Below are 18,772 nucleotides of genomic sequence, written 5' to 3'. Positions count from 1 at the left end.
ACGTCTGACTATGTTGTAGCTTGATCGCAGCAAGCAATATCACATAGCCGGAGTGTGACACCAACACCTTTGCACTGTTATTGACTAATAATTACCACTTGAGGTGTGTGGTTACACACAATTGTGCTTTTAACCAAGTTTTCAAATGACAGCACTGGAAAATATGCACCATCTGTTAGTAATCCCAAACTAATGGAATAATGTGGAGTTGAACCTTTGGTGGTACTTTTTTAGATTCCAAATTGTTTTACTTTGAATAGAAGACACTTGCACTTTGGCAATTTTGAATTAAGTAGCCCAAATAGACTGATCATGTATAAAAAAATTAATGGTAGCATGGTGGTAAAGTGGTCAGAGTTGGTGAACAAACCAGATGCAAACCCACTGATGACGAGAATTCCTGCAGCTGAAGTGTCCTTGTGCGAGACACCGGAGCTCGGCCAGTCACAGAGCTGCTGTTCTGTAGCAGACCTTGCACTTTGTCCTCTGCTGAGGGAGCTGAATTATTGCCATGACCGTAGCATGCTTCCCTCTCATCTTTTGTCAAAGGACGGAGAGTCCAACTCTCTGACCACCGACAACCTGGAGCGTCACGGCCAACTGAGCCATAACCCAGCCCTACCAGACGGGGGCGCCCTACTCTCTGAAGCTAAGCTACAGAGCATCATGAGCTTCTTGGATGAGATGGAGAAGTCCGAACAGGAGAGGCCACGCTCCGTCACCTCAGGATCACACAGAGAGGTGAGTGTCTGCAACTTGGTAGCTTCACACGGTTCTGATTGTCTCTCTGCAAACTGCCTTTCATCAGTGACAGTAGCTACGTTTTTTCCACCTTGTGTGTTTCTCTTTGCAAAGCACTTGCAATTTGGTATGTCCCTTTCTTGCTCGTGCGAAGCATGCAAATGCAGAGCAAACAGGGACGGGAGGGTTTGATAAGGGGAGACTGTCTGATGGTTAATCGATCATTGACGGCATCATTATCTTGGACAAATAGATAAATAGAAAACTGTTAAAATGGGACACCCAATATACTTTGGTGGCCACTAATATACCTGGGATAGCCATTTGACTTGGTTCATGGATTAAAGGGCCAACTGAATAAGTGAACCCAATAAAAGTTCGCTGTTATAAAATCTCTTTACCACAAATATTTATAAAAGTAACCATGGACTTTTTGGGAAGGCTAGCTGTGAATGGGCTCCTCTCTGTTTTCAGGCAGTGCTGTCCGAGGAGGAGCTGCTGGGTGTGGAGCAGGCCTCGGCCACCGCTGCTGAGATCTCCGGCTCCATGATGAGACTCAAACTAGAGCTGGAGGAGAAGAGACGCAGCGTTAATATGCTTCAGACTGCACTGGTAGGGGAGTTGCACATACACACACACACACACAAATGCAGTTTTCTGTGAATTCTGTACATTTTCATGTGGAGGGTTTCCTTTTATACCCACACCAGCTGGATAAGATAAAGTGATTTGTGTTGAGCATACAGTATATCTGTAGGCTATTTCATATCATTCTTGTCCTTCTCTCCTCTGTCTCAGGCCCAGCAGAGGGAGCTGACGGTGAGACATGTGAAGGAGACAGAGAAGGAGCTGACCCGAAACTTCCAGCTCCAGAAGGAACAATATGAAGCCACCATCCAGAGACACTTGGCATTCATCGATCAGGTATATACATAGTCACAGGCTCTCTGAATTCCAAGCTCCACTGCAGTCTGTCCTCAAGTCTAAATAGCACAATATCAATATCGTGACACAAGACTAGGTATCATCTGGGAATTTGGTCATCGAATTATTATGATATAATTTAAATGTTGTCATTCCCTTGAACTTAAATGCTGCATTACAGTAAAGTGATACAATTTTCTGAACCTACTGTATTCAACTGTTATAGCTGAGTGAAATTAACAATGAATACCTCCACCTGCTTGGTCATCATATCCACATTACTAATGATCATTTCTCAGATTTTTCTTATGCTTAAAAATCTTGTGAAATCAACTAATCATATAATCAATAATCACATTATCAATGTTTTTTAGTCAGAAATATTGTGATATATAATTTTGTCAATATCACCCAGTCCTAGCACTTCTATGTTCTATGTATCTCTATGTTCCTCTATGCTGTTTATATCTGTTTCTGGTCTGACAAGTATCCATGCTCTGTCCCCCTCTGTCTTCAGCTGATCGATGATAAGAAGGCTCTTAGCGAGCGCTGTGAGGGAGTTGTGGGAGAACTGAAGCAGGTGGACCAGAAGTACACCAAAAAGATCGCCCAGATGCAAGAGCAGCACGAAATGGTAAGATGGGACAGGGTTCCCCGGCAGGCCTGACATTAACCACCAGGAGGCGAACCTAAATCATTAATAGCACAAGGAAGACTTCTATTTTTCGGTGTTTTTGGTTAACATCTTTCTATGTAAATAATCTCTGCTTCTCTGCTTGTGCTTTGCATCTCTGCAGCTCATGTAACTGTATTTGCCACCTTGCAGTGCTGCTTTTTTCTAACTGTCCTCTCTTTCTTTCTTCTTTTTTTTTTTTTTTTTTTTTACTTTCTTTCTCTGTCCCTGTCTATATGTCTCATTTTTCTCTGGCTTTAGGTGTGGCAAATTCTGGGTCCCTTGTGCGAGGTAACATCTTTACCCCCCCACCCCAACCCAAACATCCTCATCAATACTATCTATCTCACGCCACCTGTGCTTTTGTCTTTCATTTGATCATCTTTCACATCTTCTGTTGGATGGTCTTGTCTGCATGTGAGTGTCCAGAGAACCCTCACTGCCCAGTTTGTCTGTAGTTTTAGTCTCACGCCAGAACTGAACCTTGTCCTAGATTGCTGCTTACAATGCAATAGGCGATTTTGTTTAGGCTAACACTTACTGTATGCTGCCCTATCCTGACAGTGCCGAACGAGCCATTTGATCCAGTAAAAACGATTTTGATTTGAATTCAGGCCCATACTTATTTTTTTTCAATTGTTATTATTCTTTTTGTTGTCACAATGTAACAAAACATACCCCTCGACCCACAACCCACTCCTTCTTGTTTTAGGAAAAAGGCAATGTTGCTACTGTATGAATAGCTGTCATCACCTGAGTACCACTTGTAACAACCTAACCAAAAACCGTGACCGGCCGTCTACCTGCTCCATCCACAGGAGATCAAAAAGCTGAAAGAGCTGATGAGTGCCACAGAGAAGATCCGCCGGGAGAAATGGATTGACGAGAAGACCAAGAAGATCAAGGAGATCACCGTCAAAGGTATTGTGTAAAGAGCCGCGGCTTATATTGGAAATCCAAGGTTTAGACTGTTTTCTTTTCACTGCTTTGGCTCCCTGATCTGAGTAAAGCTGTGGCTAAGCTCCAAAAAGAAACCTGTAATTCCATTTTACCTCAGGGCAACTTAACATGTCATTCCTCATCTGCCAAACTTAGAAAGAGGGCCCCCTAGCATTTTAACAGAGGTATCCTTTAAACATTATCAGCCAAAACTGTAACTGCAGCTCTGGCTGGGAGCTGTAATTATGATGTGTGGAATTGGAATACGGGTATTCTGTAATAGTGTTACACAGCTGTGTCACTGTATGCCTCCTCTCCTTACACCAGTATATTTACACTGTAATGCATGTCTCTGCTTAGAATGGGTAAGATTGATCTTGAATATATTGAACAAATTAATCACAAAGTCACCATATTATTGTCACCACAGACACAAAATTACTGCAGGAAAAACTGCTTGTCTTTTTTGTGGTCGTCACAGGCTTAATCACCACTCTTTCTGGTCAAAATCTTGAATTATTGTTGTTTATTTAAGTTGGTCCCTATTGTCTTATATAAAATTAAAAGATCACTGTGGAAAAACCCCGATCAGGGTTGTTTTCACATTCCCCTCAAAAGGACTCTGGTCACAGTATGTTGGCAAGGATGGCAACTTTGATCGCTGATTTGGTCCGTAATCATGGAAAACCCCTGAGAAGTCCTGAATTATTCACACCCACAGTAAACAACAGAAGCCAAGCACATGCCGCTGCTCCTGCTGGCAGTCAAACTGACTAATTACGCCAAGAAAAACAACCTTCATTGTGTTTTATCCGTTAATACTGGCATAGACGATGCTATTAAGAGGCTAAGCTTCCCCGAAATTATCACTGAAAAATGTAACCTTCAACAAAATCATGACTTTTTTTTTGGGCACTAACTACTACTGGCAAACATTAAAATTCTTTTCTACTAGCCTAACTTATATCAGGGAAAGATGCAGGACGGAGGTCCAGAAGCAGGGACATTATAATTATCCACCCATTATCCAAACCGCTTATCCTACTCGGGGTCGCGGTGATGCTGGAGCCTATCCCAGCAGTCATTGGGCAGCAGGCGGGAAGACGCCCTGGACAGGCCACCCGTCCATCACAACGCACACACACACACACATTCACACCTGGACAATTTAGTATGGCCGGTTCACCTGACCTACATGTCTTCGGACTGTGGTAGGAAACCGGAGCACCCGGAGGAAACCCACGCAGACATGGGGAGAACTTGCAAACTCCACACAGAGGATGACCTGGGACGACCCCCAAGGCTGGACTACCCAGGACCTTCTTGCTGTGAGGCGACCGCGCTAACCACTGTGCCGCCATGCCGCCCCATTATAATTATTATTATTGTCATTATTATTTCAAAATTCATATTGTTTTTTGAGCATTCTTGTTATGAATTTTTTTTCTGCTCATTCTATTTCAATACCAACCAATGTAGACTATCCTAGTGTACAAATAATACGTGTTTAGCTGTTCATTTCGTTTCGTATCTGGTGTACTACCCTAGTCATTGAGGTGGAAAAAGCTATAATTATTTTCATTTTCAACTCGCTATGAATTATGTATCTGTGTTGGTAAAATAACAATCACGAAACCATCCAGACCCACGGCGCAGCTGATGCGAGTCGCGAGGGTGTCCTGGTAAACGCCCCTCACAGGTCGTGAGTGAGTGAGTGAGAGCGAGCGAGTGAGCACAATCGGCGATGCGTAGCCCATGGCAGCAGTTGCGTGGCGCCGTGGGGGGGAAAAAGGTTGTAATAAATACGGGTTTGAGATCCTCTGTCTACCAGACACAGCTTGTAGGCCCACGCAAACACCCTTTTCATTCTGAGATGTTTGACTATGATCCTCTTAAACAATAACAAAACAAACATATCTGACCAGTAAAGGCAAACTGACCTCAGGATAAATTGTCAGTCTGTGTGAAGAATGAATGGGATTATTCTGCTGCACCATCTCAGTTTGATGACCTCACCAATAACAACACACGGGCCAATAGGAAATTTGATTGTAATTTTGAGTCAAACGCTCACAGTTGAATAAGGTTCATTGAGTTGTATTTTAGCAAGATGAGGACTTCCTTATTTCTAAGTGCCTGTCTAGCTGTTGGGTTAAACGAACTTTGTTTTATGAAAATCCTAGGAAATGTAGCTTCCCCTGACCTGATGCCCTAGCGCAGCCGTCTATGAATACTGGTATACTATGTTAACGTGTCATGAGATGTGGAGCCTTAGGGTTGATTTCTGCATGGCCGCTCAATAATTTCAAATAACCTTTGCTAAACTGAAAGGGAAGGGTTGAGCAATGTTCAGCCTTTAACCATGGCGTCCACCCTGCCATTCAGAGTTGGCTGTCCTGTAGCCAACACCGAAGAAAAGGGAAAAGCAACCATAAATCAACTGGATAACTGATAAAGACGACATGGCTTGTTCAGTCTCTCATGTTTGTATATAAGGGTGTTTTCACATTAGATGCAATTGCTTTGTACCATGTCTGGGTACGATTGCCGCCACGCCGCCTCCATGTCAGCTTTCACATTAGTAATGTTGTTCCGTACCCGAGTACGCTTGCATATCTACATACAAGATTGATGTGTACTGTGCACATACGTATGCCGATTTTGGAGGAGACAGGTGCCATTAAGAGACAGGTGGCATCAGTCCACATCCTTGTTTTGGTACAGTTGGTTTTCACACCTGATGTGAACCGTACCAGAGTACACATGAAACGTACTCGAGACCGCCTTTTTAAGTGGACCCAGGCACAGTTCATTGATCCATGCCCAGGTACAGTACGCAGTCTTCACACTACTCAAATGCACTGGACTTTGGGGTCAAGTGTACTCGGATCCACGCCCGGGTCCCTAGTGTGAAAGAACCCTATGAAATTATGAATATAAAATGATGAAACCTTTCAAACAGACAGATGAAGATCTACCAACACTGTTTGGGGTAGCATTGCATAAACTTTTCCTCATCAGTATTTTCCAGGTTTTGTTTAGGACGCAATGAATGCCTCATAGGCCTGGAACACGCGTCTCTATTTTCATACCAAGCAGCTGACATGAGCTCTGTGGTTTCCTTCCCTTTTACAGGTCTGGAGCCTGAGATCCAGAAGCTGATCTCCAAGCACAAGCAGGAGCTGAAGAAGCTGCGGGCACTCCACGAGGCGGAGCTGCTGCAGGCGGACGAGAGGGCGGCCCAGCGGTACGTCCACCAGTGCGAGGAGCTTCGTCAGCAGCTGGAGAAGGACAAGGAGGAGCAGTGTCAGAGAGAGAGGGAGCTAGCTAAGCAGAGGTAGTCAAAGCCACACGCACTCACACACGGTGGAATGGCCTTGACTAGTTTACAAGCATCTGCACCATACCATTCTCAATAAGCTTTTAGACATTTTTACTCATGTTTTTCCTGTAACAAGCTTAATACGTAGGAGCCCTCAGGGCCATACATGTATGTGTGTAGATAGAGTAAGGGTGTAACTATTTCAACTTAAAATCAAGAAGGGCATCCGGGTAGCGTAGTGGTATATTCCGTTGCCTACCAACACGGGGATCGCCGGTTCGAATCCCCATGTTACCTCCGGCTTGATCAGGCGTCAGGCATGTCTGCGGGTGGGAAGCCGGATGTGGGTATGTGTCCCGGTCGCTGCACTAGCGCCACCTCTGGTCGGACAGGGCACCTGTTCAGGGGGGAAGGGGAACTGGGGGGAATAGCGTGATCCTCCCACGCGCTACATCCCCGTGGCAAAACTCCTCACTGTCAGTTAAAAAGAAGCGGCTGGCGACTCCACATGTATCAGAAGGAGGCATGTCGTAGTCTGCGGCCCTCCCTGGATCGGCAGAGGGGATGGAGCAGCGACCGGGACGGCTCGGAAGAGTGAGGCAATTGGCCGGGTATAAATGGGGAGAAAAAGAGGGTGAAAAAAGCCACAAAAAATATATTTTACCTGTATATTTTGTGATTTTTTTTTTTCATTACGCCCCTAAGGAACAGACAAACATGCTATATGGGCCCACCGAATACGAACACAGACATGGAAACCCACAAAGTACAAAACCTCTCTCTTCTCTTTCATTTGAGAGCTGAAAGCGGAATGTGAACGCTGCAAGCAGTGGGAAAAATTGAACTGAAAGTGGCGTTGAGGTAAACTGCTTTAAAACCAAGCAGCCCATGTTGAAGCAGAGTGCATCAAAGCCTGGGGTGGTGGAGAGACGGCCCTCTCTCTCTCTGAACAGCTTGTCGTTTCTCATGCCTGCCCTCGTGGCTATTTTTAGAGGCTCCCCGATCATAGTCCTGTGACAATAACAGATGAAGAGAGCGAGGCAGACAGAGGAGGAAAGGGCAAGAGGGGCAAAGGAGGACAGAGAATTAAGAATCCCAGCTGCCGGCACTGAATTTGACCTAGTTTTGTTTTTAGGTGGAGGATTTAATAATTGACTAGCTGAATTTGAAGAAAATACGTCAGAAGATTTTAACCATGTATTGTAAAAAGATGCCACTGTTAGAGTCGGATCATTTTCACATCCCAAGAATCCAACTATCCCAACTAATCTGCATGGCTTGTAAATGGTCCCCTAGTTGTCTCTTTTTATTTATTCTTTAAGCCTGTGTGCATTAACACTGAACTTTGTGTGCGTACGTGCGTGTGTGTGTAAATAGAAAAAATAACACCACAATACCACAAACCCCACAAGAATACTTACTGAAAAAGTGATCGCATTTATTGAGCTACGCATTTTGCTTTCACAGCTTTGTCAGGCTCATGCAGGACACAGGAAGTGAGGTAATAAATAGGAAACGTCACCCAGAAACATACACACTGACCTGTGTGTGTGTGTGTGTGTGTGTGTGTGAGAGACAGATATGAGAAGCATCTCCAAGAGGAGGAGGTGTCCTTGCAGCAGCAGCGGAGGCGCCTTTACAAGGAAGTGGCTGATGAGAAGGAAAGGCTGACTCAGCTGGCTGCTAGGTATGCCCAAAAGCTCTCTCTCTTACTTATTCTCTTTATCTCACACACTCTCTAACACTACTGACTCAAGATGATGGCCACTATGAGACTGAAAGCACGCGCAGACCACCAAACCAGGAACTGTCTACCTAAAACAGTTCCTCACCAGAAATCTCCGGTGTCACAATAGTCCTGAATGGCCCCTGAAACAATGTCCTTATGCATGCCCAATGATCCCGGTAAGAAATCACAGAAGGTTGAGTCAGCTCATCTGGACATGTTTATCGAGAAACATTTCATCACTCACCTAAGTGACCTCCACGGTCCCAACTGACTGCAGGTATCCCACCCTTATAAACAATACAGCAGCATAACAACCGAAACCGATGTTGTTTTCGGTCATTATGCCACTGTATCATCCTTTCGGTTCGGTAATGTTCCATAAGCTACCGTTTGTCGGGCAGGCAGTGGCGGATCCAGGTGATGACTTAAGATCAGGGCAGAAATTAAATCAATGAAAGAAAAGTGAAAAAAAATCCCATTATCTTTCTTTTTCTTTTTTTTTTAATATCATGGCATTTGGCCAACCCCAAATTCCTCCCACAGAACCGTACGAAGCGGGAATCTGCACAGGCACACTTAAGTCACCTTTGTCAGTAGAAATAAAGATTTAAAGAGAAACTTCATTGTTTTTCAACATTATCTCCATACATAGGCCCTCGGGACTGTTTGGTATAGGATGCCACCATTTCTGTCTACTCACTCTGTCGTTGTGAAGTGCTGTGGATAGGTTGAAAATTGAAGTAACATAAAATGGGGCAACTGAAGGAACGGGGGTGGGGGGTGGACCTCAAACTGATGTGTTCATAATGAATTCTGGGTATTGTAGTAACAGCTCAATCTAGTCCAAACTCAACTTTAAAGCAGTTATTTTCCTTCTTGTAGTTTTACTTCGATAAGTTCAGGTAACACTCGAGACTGACGGAAGGTCCACAATAATGGCGGTGACATTTCCCTGGAGAAAAAAAAATTAGACTGGAAGATAACAGGTTCTGATGGCGTATCTCCTGCATTGCCGCGGCACCCAGGGTTTATTATTGCGATGTAGTGATGCACTGTCGTGAATCATCTTCTGAGCTCGCCACCACCTCCCCTGCCCCTTGCAGACAGCGAGCAGAGCTGGAGGACCTACGGAAGCAACTGGAGGACAACAGTTCTCTTGCCGGCCAAGCGCTTAGGGAGGAGCTGGACAAGACCAGAGAGGAACAGGAGAGGAGACACCAGGTGACGGGGTCCAAAGCAGCTCTTTTTTTGGGGGGGGTTTGAGAGGCACATTCTTAACATAACTCACAAATGTAGTGACATTTACAAAAGGATTCTTTTTTCTTTTCTATTTTCTTCAGTCGTACTGTTTGATTGCACTAAATGTGATGAATTATTTTAAGCAGCTACTTGCAGGGGTGGGCAACATGATCCGGAAAGGGCCTGTGTGGGTGCTGGTCTCTGTTTCAACCAAGCAGGTACACACACCTGAGTCTACAAATCAAGGTCCTGAGCAAAGACTGCTTGTTGACTAAATAGAATGTGTAAGTATGTAACTAAGGTGTGTAACTGCTTGGCTGGAACAAAAACCTGCACCCACACGGACCCTTTCTGGATCATGTTGCCCACCCCTGAGAGAGTCAATCATGAGCGTTTCCTAGAACTGTCATTATGGGAGGGATTGGAGCAGGCTAACCGAGTGTGTTGTCCACGTGGCCAGGTGGAGATGAAAGCACTGCAAGAACGTCTCGAGATCGAAAAGCAGACCTGGGAAGAAAACTACATGAAGAAAGAGGTGTGTGAGTTTGTGTCTGTGTCTGTGTGCACACATAGGGAACATCCTTGGCGGTTGCTCGCAGCCCTTCCCTTTCCCAGTTGTGGCGTCTAAACCTGCAGTGTGGGAGTTTTGTCTCCCCCTCCCCCCATTTCTGGCAGTGAGAGTAATTACTTCTCTTCGTTCAACGCTCTCCAACGAGGAAACGCTACACGATGATTATCCGTGTTGTCCTCGCCGTCGATCGCTTTCTTTAGTTGACTTTAGTCCTTCCTCTGAACGCCGAGTTTCTTTTTTCTCTGGAGCATCAGAAACTTTTCTTGGACGCTTCTTGGGTTTTTCCATCATAGTTTCCAAGCCCAAAAGCTTTGTGGCAGAAAGTCCCGAAGACAAGCCAGTTAGAGGCCTGCAGACGCTTTCGTCACTCGGAAGTTCAGCTCTGGCAAAGCCGTCACTGCTGGTTGACGTAAACGGCATCACTATGCATCATCCCCAGCGCGCCAGCGCGGGAATGTCACCCCAGACACCAGATTTAAAACTCTGGTATACTGCAACATACAGAGAGATTTACCTGGTGATGATAGGCTTAATCATCATTGTGTGAAGTCCTGCGAAAGATCGCATACACTGCAAAATGTGAATTATTTTGCCCAAGGGACGCGTTCAGTCTTGGTTTAGCAACTTTAGCAGTGTGCTCAGTAATGGTAGCTGCAAATTACAAATTAAATAGTTGAATTTTTTTGGGGAGGGGGTTTCCCCCCCTGCTTTTTCTCCCCAGTTGTATCCGGCCAATAACCCCACTCTTCCGAGCCGTCCTGATCTCTGCTCCACCCCCTCTGCCAGTCCGGGGAGGGCTGCAGACTACCGCATGCTTCCTCCTATACATGTGGAGTCACCAGCTGCTTCTTTTCACTGGACAGTGAGGAGTTTCGCCAGGGGGACATGGGAGGATCACGTTATTCCCCCCAGTCCCCCAGCTCCCCCACCCGGAACAGGTGCCCCGACCAACCAGAGGAGGCGCTAGTGCAGCGACCAGGACACATACCCACATATGGCTTCCCACCCGCAGACACGGCGAAATGTGTCTGTAGGGACACCCGACCAAGCCGGAGGTAACACGGGGATTTGAACTGGTGATCCCTGTGCTAGTAGGCAACAGAATAGACCGCTACGCTACCCGGACGCCCAAACAGTTGAAATGTTTACTCTTTAATTTGAAACAGTAGTATTTTTTAATGAGGGGCCTTTTGTCATTGTGCAGTGCCAAGGCTCTGTGGTCTGTGCAGTGATGTGAGAGAACGCCATACACACCCAACCTCATCTTCCCCTTTTAAATGTCACATGAACAGTACCCAGAGGTGGATGCACATGGAATGAGGAGGGATGGATGGAAAGGGGATAGAAAAATAAGAACAGTGAGCTCCCATTGTTTGTCAGTGACTCTGCTGTGTGAGTCAGCTTATATGCAAGTTAAAAATTCAATCTTAACCAGACCAAAGCAATCATTTTTTCATTATTGCAAATGGCATGTAAACACCATAATCAATCTTTCACTTTCAAATTAAGGTCTACATTGGCCCAAGCATAATGTGATTAATAGAGATACTATATTTGATTTACTGTGCTTTGTATACAGCTTAATTGGATTTTTTTTCTGGGAATTGGTTGTGCGCATGCACCAAAAGCCATTACTGGCATCTGAACCGGAAACGACAGAGAAAGGATAACATGGCGAGCAGCAGTAAACAAAGATTAAGAAAAAGAAGCTACACACTCATAACTCCGATGCAAATGTTAATTGATTGGCGTTTTGGCAAACTTAGTTGCTCTCTTCAAGATAAAATAGGTTTGCGCCTTCCTTTTCTTAGTCTTTGGTTACAGATCCCGTTTGCAAGCGCCTCGAAAATAAAGGTGTGCCTTGTCTCCATTTTTTGGGGGGGTTTGGGGGGGATTTTTTTTCTCCCTCTTTTTGTCCCCAATTGTACTTGGCCAACTGCCCCACTCTTCGGAGCCGTCCTGGTCGCTGCTCCACCCCCTCTGCCGATCTGGGGAGGGCTGCAGACTACCACATGTCTCCGCCGATACATGTGAAGTCGCCAGCCGCTTCTTTTCACCTAACAGTGAGGAGTTTCGCCAGGGGGACTTAATGTATGGGAGGATCGCGCTACCCCCCCCCCCCCGAACAGGCGCCCTGACCGACCAGAGGAGGCGCTAGTGCAGCGAACAGGACACATACCCATATACGGCTTCCCACCCGCAGACACAGCCAATTGTGTCTGTAGGGACGCCCGACCAAGCCGGAGGTAACATGGGCATAGGAACCAGGATCCCTATGTTGATAGACAACAGAACAGACCACTATGCTACCCAGATACCCTTCTTATCTCCTTTTTGAGAAGCAGTAAACAGCCACATTTCTGGAGCAAGACTGAAACAACATTTAAGTTCAATAAGATGAAGAAGCTCGATATCGTAAAGTTTTGGACATGTGAAAAAAAAAAGAAACGGAGACATTTCCTGAAAAGTCTGCCCACGCAACATAACTTGCACTCCATAATTCGATTATCAAATGAGTCTTGTAAACTCGGCTGTTCGAACATGTCTTGTTATGCAAACACATCCTTAATCGAACCATCATCTCAGTTTGATTGTTCACTTTAATCTGATTACTGACGGCATGTAAACACACTGAGTGTTTCCAAGCAAAGTAGCCAAAACCAATTGGGAGGGGTCTTATCTTAAAACGTGTGTGTGTGTGTGTGTGCGTGTGTGCATGTGTGCGTGCGTGCGTGCGTGCGTGCATGTCCCCACAGGAAGCATGGTTACTGAGTCGGGAGCGCGAGCTGAAAGAAGAAGTGCGTCAAGGAAGAGACAAAGAAATTGAGCTTGCCATCCAGAAGTTAGAGGAAGAAACCAGTGGGGCCAAAGAAGAGTGTGAGAGGGCAGCAGAAAACAGGTGTTTGTACCCCACTATACCCTATGCATATATGCACCCACCTGCTGGCTTGTGTATTTGTGAGTATCAACTTGAATTTTTAACTTTAAGAGTATGGACATTTTGGCTGGTCCACACTTCTTCAAGGGTCTATTTTAGGGTTAGGACTTGGATTTAGTATTAGGTTCAGGTCAATTTAAGGGCTAAGTTAGGCATGTAGCTCTGATGGTTAAGGTTAGGGACTAGGGAATGAATGTCGTCAATGAGAGTCCTCACAATTATAGAAAAATAAATGTGTGCACACACACACACTTTAAGTTTGTAGTGTCGACCACACATTTCATTTTTCCCCTCTGGCAGTCAATAACCAGTCTGCGTTACATGTTACACTTGTTCCTATCGACACCGAGCACACAGTGTTTCATGTCACCAACTGTTTCCCGTTGGCAGGGTGAAGCGTGTGAGGGAGAAGTACGAGGCAGAGCTGAGGGAGTTGGAGCGGTCAGAGAGGGCGGCCATGGAGAAACAGCTGGAGCTGAGGAAGCGGCAGATGGAGATGGAGGAAGAGCTGATCAGAGTACAGGGCCTTCTCAGACAAAAGGAGCAGGAGGTGGAGGACGTGACGCAGGTAACGGAGCAAGTCACCGCTGTCCGCCAGGGTTTTGAGGACCCTATGAATTCTCTGTAGAACCTTAAAATTCCTAAGACCACACAACACTGTCCTCTTCGTTCTAGAGACTTGAGGTACTACCAGGCCATGACTGTGTGTCTGATGAGGTGGCGTGTAAAGAGCCTACAAAGGCTCTTAACAGGAAGGGAGTTGAATTTGAGGAAGCCGAAGGGGCTTAATATAAACAGATAAAAATAAGCCAAAACAAATTCCCCTTTTATTTGAATGAACAGGGAAATCTAGATATAGCATCCTATATTTGAAGTAGGGCTTCTTGAATGTCCCCTGACACCTCCTCTGCACCTCCTCTCAGGCCAGGGACAAGTTGGAAGAGGAGCGCCGCAGCCTGGCGGAGGTGATCAGACAGGAGTTTGCGGAGCGCCTGGTGTCGACGGAGGAAGAGAACCGCAGGATGAAAGTGGAAGTGTCGGAGGTGAGAGCGCGGCTGCGGCTGGAGGTGGAGAGGGTCACCAGGGAGAAAGAGGAAGAGCTGGCTGAGGTCCACCAAAGGTAAAGTCGACAGGATCAGACGAAGAGTTTTGGTAATGTGTGAAAGGTTGCGGATGTGAATTCACTGTGAATTCTATCCCGTGTGTATCTGTGATGCTCTTAAGAAATACAATAGTATTTTAAAGGGGAACAATCACAATTTTCAACATTGTCGGTATATTTTTGTAGAGATAATACTCCATGTCCATAAGACAGAGCAGTCAAGTCAAGTCAATTTAATTTTTATAGCCCAATATCACAGATTACAAATTTGCCTCAGTGGGCTTCTGTGTTGCTCTAAAATGCTGCAAAAAATGTGAAGAAAAGTGTCTACATGTAACGTCACTAGCGGACAATCTGTGAATCACCATCTTTATATAGCATTTCTTTGCTTTTGCTACAACGGCTATATGTAGCATTGTTATTCACATTCTCTTGCCTTTTCTGACATAGCCCACCATAGATAGAGATAAACTAGGAAGTAAGGGGTGTAGTTTTCACATTCACAGATTGAATGGGGGGAAAAAGTGTCAATGGTGGACACATTCACAATGTCAGCGGTGTTTCAGAGACATGCAGAAGACTTCTCAGTATTGTAGCTGCTCATGGAGTGTTGTCTCTAAAACATACTTTAAAGAGATAATATTGATTCTTTCTCCCTTATGTGGTGGATTGGATCAGGAGATACAATGCCAAGTAACAATGCTGTGTTAATGTGTATCCACTTCATTTTGTCCTTTCTTCCCCAGAGTGAAGACGGCCATCTTGAAGAAGGAAGAAACTGTCAATAACCTTCGGAAGCAGCATGAGGTGAGAAGCCTGTGAAGCCTAAGGCTGTATGCTTGCAAAAGAGCATGATTGGCCAAGTAAACAGAAATGGATAGGAATGATTTAGCAAGTGAATAATCCCGACTCTGTGTTCTGATAGGCAGCTTTAAAGAGGGCGGAACACCTGGAGGCCCTGTGGGAACAGCAGAGGAAGCAACTGCTGGAGAAATGAGCGAGAAGGGAGGGATGTCGATCTTCTCCTACTACCCTGCCCCCATATTTCTCTACTCTTCTCAATACTCAATCCATTGTGTGAGACGGACCTCTTGGGAAACATTCAAAGACTGAAATGAGCGTGCTCCAAAGAACGAACGTCGTCCTACCTCAGGTGGAACATGCAGAGGGACTCAGAAGGGGTGCATGGGGCTTGAGTTGGCTGTAAAACAGGAGGTTTGTTGTGGACTGTCTGCTCTTTGAATGGCACAGACCAGGTGGCTGCTTTCTTCGACAGCCCCTCTGGAGCCAGTTGGGAGGCGAGTGAGGGACTCGCCTACTCTCTCCCTTCAGGAAGAAGAAAGCTGCATTTTTGTGACTTTACTGCACCTTCTGAAGTCTGTACAAGCTAGGGAGAGCCTCGCTCCCCACAGAGCCCCGGATGCCATAGAGAACAGTTCCAGATGTTCATAAGAACCAGCCCAGACCTACAAAGGCAGTGTTGGGTTTTCAGAGGAGGCCGACCAAGAGGGGGAGGGAGCAGGAGTGTTCTCCCCAGTGACTCTTTTACACCTATCCACTAACAAGCTATGCCCGTTAGAGCTTGGGGGCTCTTATTGCCCCAATTGTACAATTCTCATAGATGTGATTTTTGTCCTCTGTGTCCCCTCTGGGCTAGTACTAATTACGGGGTCTGGTCTTGCTTATTACACTACACCAACCCCACAGCTCTGACCACTTCCCTCGACCGACCCTGATCCACACTGTATAGCTCAGAGGTTTGTATGCGAGTCTTGAACCAAAATTGTCTCTTAACAACAAGCTTAGCAGACAGTTGCCGCTATTGCTTAGACACTAAAGTTTTAGAGGGTGTGACAGAATGTTGCTAGAAAGAATGAGAGCAGATTTAGGAAACTTGAAGGACTGGAGAGAAGCTAACTGGGATGTCTGCAGGCTTGTTTGAGGTCAAAGACAGCAGAGAGGCCATGATGGCAGAGTAGTCAGAGTTTGTGAATGTGGGATAGAGAAGAAAGGAGAAAGGAGGGGGCAGTGGAGGAATGTGCATGGAAAGTGTTTACAGGATTAGGAAAGCAGGCAGAGGCTGGGACAGAGCAAGGTGGTAGAAGGGTTGAGCGGGCACACACGCTGTTGGTTTCATGTGACCAGCCCAACACATTAAGTAAAACTTTAGGTTTCGCAACACCAAATTCAGGGGGGTCCACTTTGACAAAATACATCAAACTCTGAATGGAGTAAAATGGAAACTTGACTAGACTCAAGTACACAAACCTGTACGCTATACCTAAACAGTGCTGGGTATGAGATCTCTGACCTTCTGCCATACTCTCAGGAGCCACCACTTCACAACACTTGGCTTCACTGTGTTTGCTGTAAATATATTTTTGTAGTTTCCACGCAGTGTGTTATTTCTATACCCATAACAAATCAGAATACATGAAGATATTCGGATGTGCCATTCGCAAATACAAGAAGTATCTGTGGCCATGGTTGTAGTCCATAGCATTGATTCAGCGGGTGACTGGGGGCTTCAACAAGCGTTCGGGCCGCAGTGGGAAACACTAAACCTGGAAGTAAACCTGTTATTTAGGTGTAATATCATGTGACAGACGGCGCTGTTCTGTGGTTCGGACGGTCCCATTTCTTTCTTCTTTTTTTTTTTACATTTTTTCCCATTGAGCAATGATTCTTGACTTTTGTAGTGATTTTGTCCAAAAACCGTGGACAAGGTTACGATTTTGAAGTAACGGTTTCAGAAAGCCAGCCAACAAGATTGCATGTTTGCAAGCTTTCCAAAAGAAAGAAAAAAGCCTGACAAGACAAATGTTTGGCAGAAGATTTACTCTTTCTCAATGCTTAATAACTATGCCATTTTTATACGGACTGAGTAAAGTATGTAGTTTTTTCCTGATGCTGAATGTAGGTTTCCGAGCCACAATCTTAGGGGTTCCTTCTGTGAAGTATAACTTAGTCATGAATTTGAGGGTTTATGTAGTCCACAGTGTGTGGTGTGTGTGTGTGTGTGTGTGTGCGTGCCCCACAATTGTGGATTTTGCAGTTTTTGACTGACACTGATTGATTGAAATGGGGTGCTATCATGTCTGCCATCTTCTTGCGTTGCGAGGAGGCAAGCTGAGCTCTCAGAGGTTGAACCGAGTCGTGACCTGTTTCCAGGCCTTCATGTAAATGTTACCGGGACAGAAATCTTTCCCTCGGCCGTCAAGGCCTGTGAGGCGCCTCGCGTCGCCCCGGTTTTCACGGTAAGCGGCTGAAGGTAGAGGTGAGATGACACGACTTGGAGGCTGTCACGGAGGTCATTTTTCCGGGGTCTAGAAATGGCGAGGCTTCCTCACTGCCGCCCAGTTCAGATGGACTGTTGCTCATACCAAGAGGGTGGCAGCATGGTTGGCATTGTTAACTTCGTTCCTATCCCACGTTCCTCCAGTATGAAGTGTCTTTGTGGTTGTGTGTTTCCTCCCCCATTGTTTTGCAAGTTATATTCTTTTCAGCCAGGCATAAAACCCTGCATGAGGGAAGACACATACAACTTCCCTGTCGCCGTTCGACCTTGTGCACAAACCGCTCCGGTTAGTCCCACGCTTCTCGCTTCACTTTTTGTGTGTTTGTGGATATTTCTTTCATTTTTGTATACGTTTTTGTATGACTCTTTGCACCCAGACTTTCAGCGCTGGACTGTAACATGTCACTCATTGGGTGAATCTATTCTGCTGGCTGTGCGCGGTGACGGGTGAGACTGTGAACAGTGGGGACTGATCTTTAAATAAATAAAGAGGAAAAAGACTGGTTGAGAACCGGACTGCGTTTGTCCTTCTTCTTCTTCTTCTTTTTTTTTTTAAATGAGAGAAAACAATTGTCCGCTTGTCTCCGGCCCGCCACCCTGCTCCCCACCCCTCTCCGCCTCGTGGACCATAACTCACTGCTGGTGGAAGCGTCTTCAATCACGTCCAGTCAATACCCTCTGGAATCCGAAGGCCGAGCCAGCGCCGCTCTGGCTCTGGAACCTGATCCGAGTGACTTACACTCTGGATGTGGTTGCCAAAAAGGAAAGTTTTTGTTTTATTTATTTATTTATTTTCATGCATGGTCTCGCCGCTGATTAGCGAGCCTGCCGAGGTTGAAAACTTCGGTTTTCGAAATGGACGTTGCGGCGGAACGCGGCGAGTCCTTTTAATTGTTGTTTTTTTTCCGTGTTTTCTAAAGGCAGGCCGTAGCTGCACCTCAGAGGGATGTGGTAGCCTATACATCTGGAATAACATCCAGAGCTGACCCACTTTACCCCCCCTCCCCTTCCTCTTCGCCTCCTCCTCCCCCTCGCCCTCCAGCTAGCTGCCTTCCTTTTGCCTGCCAAAGCGACCAGTGGTGCGTATTGTAATGCATCCCTCCTCTCCGTCTGTACGTTTCCCTTCTTCCTGTCTCGCTGTCTTTTTCAGGGGAAACCAAACCTAGAGAGGCACGCTGGCTGTTGACTCCCGCTTGGCTCGCCGGACCCTGGCGACCGCCTCTGTGAAGGGTGACTGACAGAAGGAAAGGAGAGAAGGAAGGAGAGGAGGGGAGGAGGAGGAGGGGGGGGTCATCT

General features: G+C 45.9%; 1 protein-coding gene across 3 annotated transcripts in view; it reads left to right on the top strand.

The window, feature by feature from the left end:
- Positions 1 to 18,111, top strand: part of cep131 (centrosomal protein 131) — a 38,110-nt gene extending 19,999 nt beyond the window's left edge. For 2 of the 3 annotated variants that reach the window (XM_056296853.1, XM_056296854.1), the window contains 14 exons: positions 550 to 741; positions 1,216 to 1,353; positions 1,540 to 1,665; positions 2,183 to 2,299; positions 3,157 to 3,259; positions 6,413 to 6,614; positions 8,179 to 8,286; positions 9,432 to 9,549; positions 10,028 to 10,102; positions 12,895 to 13,037; positions 13,467 to 13,644; positions 14,000 to 14,196; positions 14,925 to 14,985; positions 15,104 to 18,111. In XM_056296853.1, the coding sequence (XP_056152828.1) occupies positions 550 to 741; positions 1,216 to 1,353; positions 1,540 to 1,665; positions 2,183 to 2,299; positions 3,157 to 3,259; positions 6,413 to 6,614; positions 8,179 to 8,286; positions 9,432 to 9,549; positions 10,028 to 10,102; positions 12,895 to 13,037; positions 13,467 to 13,644; positions 14,000 to 14,196; positions 14,925 to 14,985; positions 15,104 to 15,175 (1,830 nt within the window). In that variant the 3' untranslated portion in view covers positions 15,176 to 18,111. Of the gene's footprint in view, positions 1 to 549; positions 742 to 1,215; positions 1,354 to 1,539; positions 1,666 to 2,182; positions 2,300 to 3,156; positions 3,260 to 6,412; positions 6,615 to 8,178; positions 8,287 to 9,431; positions 9,550 to 10,027; positions 10,103 to 12,894; positions 13,097 to 13,466; positions 13,645 to 13,999; positions 14,197 to 14,924; positions 14,986 to 15,103 lie in introns of those variants that run through there. The other variant, XM_056296856.1, reaches the window with a different exon arrangement.
- Positions 18,112 to 18,772: the final 661 nt, after the last annotated feature.

Source organism: Lampris incognitus, chromosome 17 (genome assembly GCF_029633865.1).
Source record: "Lampris incognitus isolate fLamInc1 chromosome 17, fLamInc1.hap2, whole genome shotgun sequence".
In the NCBI taxonomy this organism is placed as follows: Eukaryota; Metazoa; Chordata; class Actinopteri; order Lampriformes; family Lampridae; genus Lampris; species Lampris incognitus.
This window is presented reverse-complemented; position numbering and strand designations above follow the sequence as displayed.